At 35.6% G+C, this 6,000-nt stretch overlaps 1 protein-coding gene across 1 annotated transcript in view; it reads right to left on the bottom strand.

Annotated features, from left to right (window-relative positions):
- Positions 1-3,201: 3,201 nt before the first annotated feature.
- Positions 3,202-6,000, bottom strand: part of snx2 (sorting nexin 2) — a 32,530-nt gene continuing 29,731 nt past the window's right edge. Inside the window, exons 14-15 of the mRNA XM_034541035.1 lie at positions 5,847-5,918; positions 3,202-4,299 (exon numbers count right to left, since the gene is read on the bottom strand). Of these exons, the coding sequence (XP_034396926.1) occupies positions 4,249-4,299; positions 5,847-5,918 (123 nt within the window). The 3' untranslated portion in view covers positions 3,202-4,248. The remainder of the gene's footprint in view (positions 4,300-5,846; positions 5,919-6,000) is intronic.

The raw sequence follows: 6,000 nt of genomic DNA, 5'->3' as shown, positions 1-6,000 counted from the left end.
TAAAGCTGCATTCTCTCTACTGACCCCCAGGGGGCGACTCCTCTGGTTGTATAGAAGTCTCTGCTTCATGTGTTAAAGCTGCATTCTCTCTTCTGACCACCAGGGGGCGACTCCTCTGGTTGTATAGAAGTCTATGCTTCATGTGTTAAAGATGCATTCTCTCTTCTGACCACCAGGGGGAGACTCCTCTGGTTGTATAGAAGTCTATGCTTCATGTGTTAAAGCTGCATTCTCTCTACTGACCACCAGGGGGCGGCGACTCTGGTTGTATAGAAGTCTCTGCTTCATGTGTTAAAGCTGCATTCTCTCTTCTGACCACCAGGGGGCGACTCCTCTGGTTGTATAGAAGTCTTTGCTTCATGTGTTAAAGCTGCATTCTCTCTTCTGACCACCAGGGGGCGACTCCTCTGGTTGTATAGAAGTCTATGCTTCATGTGTCAAAGCTGCAGTCTCTCTCCTGACCACCAGGGGGCGACTCCTCTGGTTGTATAGAAGTCTATGCTTCATGTGTCAAAGCTGCATTCTCTCTCCTGACCACCAGGGGGCGACTCCTCTGGTTGTATAGAAGTCTATGCTTCATGTGTTAAAGCTGCATTCTCTCTCCTGACCACCAGGCGCGACTCCTCTGGTTGTATAGAAGTCTCTGCTTCATGTGTTAAAGCTGCATTCTCTCTCCTGACCACCAGGGGCGACTCCTCTGGTTGTATAGAAGTCTATACTTCATGTGTTAAAGCTGCAGTCTCTCTCCTGACCACCAGGGGGCGACTCCTCTGGTTGTATAGAAGTCTATGCTTCATGTGTCAAAGCTGCATTCTCTCTCCTGACCACCAGGGGGCGACTCCTCTGGTTGTATAGAAGTCTATGCTTCATGTGTCAAAGCTGCATTCTCTCTCCTGACCACCAGGGGGCGACTCCTCTGGTTGTATAGAAGTCTATGCTTCATGTGTTAAAGCTGCATTCTCTCTCCTGACCACCAGGGGGCGACTCCTCTGGTTGTATAGAAGTCTATGCGTCATGTGTTAAAGCTGCATTCTCTCTCCTGACCACCAGGGGGCGACTCCTCTGGTTGTATAGAAGTCTATGCTTCATGTGTTAAAGCTGCATACTCTCTCCTAACCACCAGGGGGCGACTCCTCTGGTTGTATAGAAGTCTATACTTCATGTGTTAAAGCTGCATTCTCTCTCCTGACCACCAGGGGGCGACTCCTCTGGTTGTATAGAAGTCTATGCTTCATGTGTTAAAGCTGCATTCTCTCTCCTGACCAGCAGGACAAAAATGTTTCAGTAGGATTTCGTCTTTTAAATTGTGATGTTTAGCTTTGAGGACTTTTCTTGCTTCGTTCTCTTGCATTCAAAGTTATTAAAAAACTATTTCCCCATCAATTGTCCACTTAATTACACTAATATTAATAATATAACATCTATAGATATCATGCTGTATACTAATAATAATAAGCATTATTAATAGGAACTTAAACCAACAGATAAGAGAAATATTACAATTAATAGTTCAAATTAAGCAAAAGAGTACATTTTTAAATATCAATGAGGGTGAAATAATATAAACATAAATAACAGACTTCTTGTAAAATATGAATGCTTAAGATTTACTTAAAAAAAAAATAATAGTATTGGTACTTTAAATAGTAATAACATATAATAATAAAAAGCCAGTGCAACCACAAGTGAGATACATTCCTTTATTGTAATTAAAGTTCTGCAGGAACGTCAAAACTAACCGACGTAAAAAAGAAAGAAAAGAAGTAAATCAACTGAAAATATTGAACCGTCGTTTAAAAGAAATGTGGAATGACACGAAATACAAAAAGGTTTCAATAAAGAGATGAAACACAAAGGACGTCGGATTCAACGAAAAGAAACAAAAACAACAACACATTCAATATTTCGGACTGCAGCGCTCACACCGACCAGCAGGAGGACGAACGCTCGTTAGCTTCGATGCTAACGAGCGCGTTTGATTTCTTCATTTCTCCACTTCAAAAAAATAAAAATAAAAACCAAAGTGTTTCTTCTTCGAGGGAGAAACTCACGAGGGTCCGATCCCGCTGCAGCTATTACATCTTATTTTAATAGTGGAGAACATTTGGTCCCCAAACTTAAAACAGATAACTCGTTTAGAAGAGATCATACTTTTGATAATACATCAGAATAATTTGTTTTTGCCTTTCATATCAGATTAATTGTTATTAGTAGAAAGCACGAACATTCAGGCTCCCCCTAGTGGCTCAAAAGTGAACTGCAGGCAGAAATGTTTAATTAAAGTCTACGGGAGGAATTCTGTTTTTTATTTGACGAAACAAATCAAATCTACAACTTTTTTATATATATTCCAAAATTGGGATAGGCTCCAGCGCTATATATATATATATATACACACACATATATATATATATATATATATATATACATATATACATATATATATATAACACGTCACTTTAATTTGAACTGTTGCATTTGGTTTTCGAGTGACAGTAAACAGTTTTTACAATATTTCACCGGTTAAAAAGACTAAATAGATAAATAATTATCGCCTCTTTAGGCGACAATAGCTTCACGTCCCGACATAATCTGCCCGGCAACAACGCTGATAAATCATGAAAAGCGTCTCTTCTGGTTTTCACCTGGATTCAAACATTTATGATTATAGAATAAACAAAGTGTAAATAACCAAAGTAAACACACGAGGCTTCAGCAGGCGACCCGACCAGGTGAAGTTCCTCCTCTCGCCAGTAGGAGGAAACGTTGCCTTCACTTGCGATCATACAGCAACGGAGATAAGACGTTTTGAGAGGAAAGGAGGAAGTGGGGGGGGGGGGGGCACTGACTCCGGATCAGATTCACGAGCTCTCGTTTTGACATGTTTGATGATGAAACTCTAAAGAATTAAATGTATTTTTTAGAGAGGGAACAAAGTGTAGAGCTCCAGGACTACATTACCCAGAGATCACTGCAGCGAGACAACGTCCAATCAGATCGCGTAAGATTTATTGTGTCAGATAAAGTAAAGAGAACGAATTTTAAACAATTCATTTGTTTCGGGAAAATGATGCAACTCTTGACTTCCCATCGGCTTCAACCGCTGAGGCTCATGGGTAATGTAGTTCTTAGGGATAACAGTATGGAAGACTCAGTCAGGATTGATCAAAATAAAAGTTTAAAAACGCACTATAATGTAGGAACATTGTACGCGTTTATTAATACAAATTGAAAGACATATTTATCATAATTATAAATGTAAAACAGCTGTTTTTACTTTATTGTCATTCGTTGTGTTCAAACATATCCTAAAATATCCTAAATTGGGATCTTAATTGACATTTCTGGTACGAAAATATTCTAAATTCTTGACCCGTTTCTGATAAATATCACAGATATTCCGTTAAATGTTGTTCAATATCTGCGAATACTGAAAGTGGGTTTGCGTGTTAATCTCAGACTGTTCGGGATTATCAATCATTTTAGTGATAAAAATAATAAATCCTGTAGCTTCACACAAGATAACCGCCTTTAGTTTTTCATTGATATGAATTTTCTGTTTCTCAAAATTTAAACCTCATTAAATTTGGATTCTAGATTAATTCAGAGAAATATTACATACTTTTTTCTGATATATATATATATATATATATATTATTTTTTTTAATCAATCCTAACTTTTCCTCTTTTTTATGTCAGAAATGAGCTTCCAAACTTTCAAAGACCAAAATGATGGCGTTTAAATTAAAGTGATTTTTTAAGTGCAACGCTCCTCCACTCCCCTCCCCCTCCTCCTCCTCCTCCTCCTCCTCTCCTGGTCGCTCCTCAGAAACACGTTTGTTCCCCCAAAGAGCTTCAAGTTGTAAAGAACCGTCACCGGGGTCTACCAAACTCGTGCTGCGTTCAAGTCACACGGGGATTATGAGCTTCTGGCTTGAAAATAGCTTTTGCAGGGTTCTCATTTTTGTCTAAAACAAGAAGGAACTGAGTTTTCAAAACGAGAGGGAAAGCAAAAAACTGTTGTCGATGTCACAGTATTATCACGAAAGCGTCGATTAGTCTGACGGGACCCTGAACGCAACACCGAGTTCGGCTGGGAAAGAATAAAATAAAAAAGGGGACAAACGGTAAATTCAAGCGTTTCTCTTGAAGATTTTGTTTTAACTGCAGAAAAAGTCGCCGTCTTCACTTCTCGTCGTAAACAGGAGGGGGAGCGGTGCATTGTGGGTAATGCGGTCGGGGTCGTCTCTACGAGATGGCCTTGGCCTCGGGTAAGAAGGCGTCCCAGTATTTGATCAGCTGTGGGAGCGAGAAAGGGAAATTATTCACATTTCATAAGCGTCATTTTACTTTTACTTCATTGTTTATGTGTAAAATGTCTTATTTGTGGTATCGCATGCTAAATATATGTAATAACATGTGTGTAATAACATGTGTGTAATAACATGTGTGTAATAACATGTGTGTAATAACATGTGTGTGCATGTGATGTACAACAAGATAACATGAAGAAATGTCTAAATGTGATTAATGTATTCATTTTCTTTAAAGATGCAGAATTACTGCCAACGTTATATTTAAAGCTTTTCAGTTTAAAAATGTTTACATTAAATTTTAATTCAGAATTAGAAAACTTTATTGTTCATCTCCAGGCAACATAAATGTGTAATTGGCCAACACACCACAGTACACATGAAGGTATTGTTTTGTATTATGTATTATTTCATATTTTCACTAATATGAAAATTAAAAGAATGGCCGAAATATTTTGCCAGTGTGTTTTATTTCTTCTTTTTAGTATTTTAATTTAATTCAAACTATTTAATTTCTATTATTTTATATTTATTTAATAATATATATATATATATATATATATATATATATATATATACACATTGATATATATACATTGAAGATTGTCAAATTATATCCAACACTATTTTGACTAGAACAATAATGTAATTACTATTCATTAGTTACACATAATAATAATACAAATACATACTAATAAATAATAATAATTGCAATATTATATTATTTATTTTGTAACATTATTATTTGATTACATTATTTAATTGATGTAACAACATTTTTATTGAACCATTATGTAAAATTCTGTGAAACAATATTTTGACTTTATTATTATTATGTTCTTTATAACAGTTATTATTAATATGATATACTAATTATATTATAATAATGATTTTCTACTACTACTACTACTACTAATAATAATAATAATAATGTTCTTTACCTTCTGCTGCGTCTGAACCAGAGACTCCAGGTATTTATTATTATTAATATGATATACTAAATATAATAATAATAATGTTCTTAACCTTCTGCTGCGTCTGAACCAGAGACTCCAGGTATTTATTATTATTAATATGATATACTAAATATATAATAATAATGTTCTTTACCTTCTGCTGCGTCTGAACCAGAGACTCCAGGTATTTATTATTATTAATATGATATACTAAATATATAATAATAATGTTCTTTACCTTCTGCTGCGTCTGAACCAGAGACTCCAGGTATTTATTATTATTAATATGATATACTAAATATATAATAATAATGTTCTTTACCTTCTGCTGCGTCTGAACCAGAGACTCCAGGTATTTATTATTATTAATATGATATACTAAATATAATAATAATAATGTTCTTTACCTTCTGCTGCGTCTGAACCAGAGACTCCAGGTATTTATTATTATTAATATGATATACTAAATATAATAATAATAATGTTCTTTACCTTCTGCTGCGTCTGAACCAGAGACTCCAGGTATTTATTATTATTAATATGATATACTAAATATAATAATAATAATGTTCTTTACCTTCTGCTGCGTCTGAACCAGAGACTCCAGGTATTTGATGATAATCGTTTTGAAGTCCTTCACTCGTTCTTTCTGTTGGAGGAAACAAGTCACTTTTATATTAGTGAACAAACGCTCACTCACTCGTTCACTAGTTCATTCATTCATTCTCTCG

Source organism: Cyclopterus lumpus, chromosome 9 (genome assembly GCF_009769545.1).
Source record: "Cyclopterus lumpus isolate fCycLum1 chromosome 9, fCycLum1.pri, whole genome shotgun sequence".
Taxonomy (NCBI): Eukaryota; Metazoa; Chordata; class Actinopteri; order Perciformes; family Cyclopteridae; genus Cyclopterus; species Cyclopterus lumpus.
The sequence above is the reverse complement of the archived record's forward strand: the minus strand, read 5'-3'. Positions and strand labels throughout refer to the sequence as shown.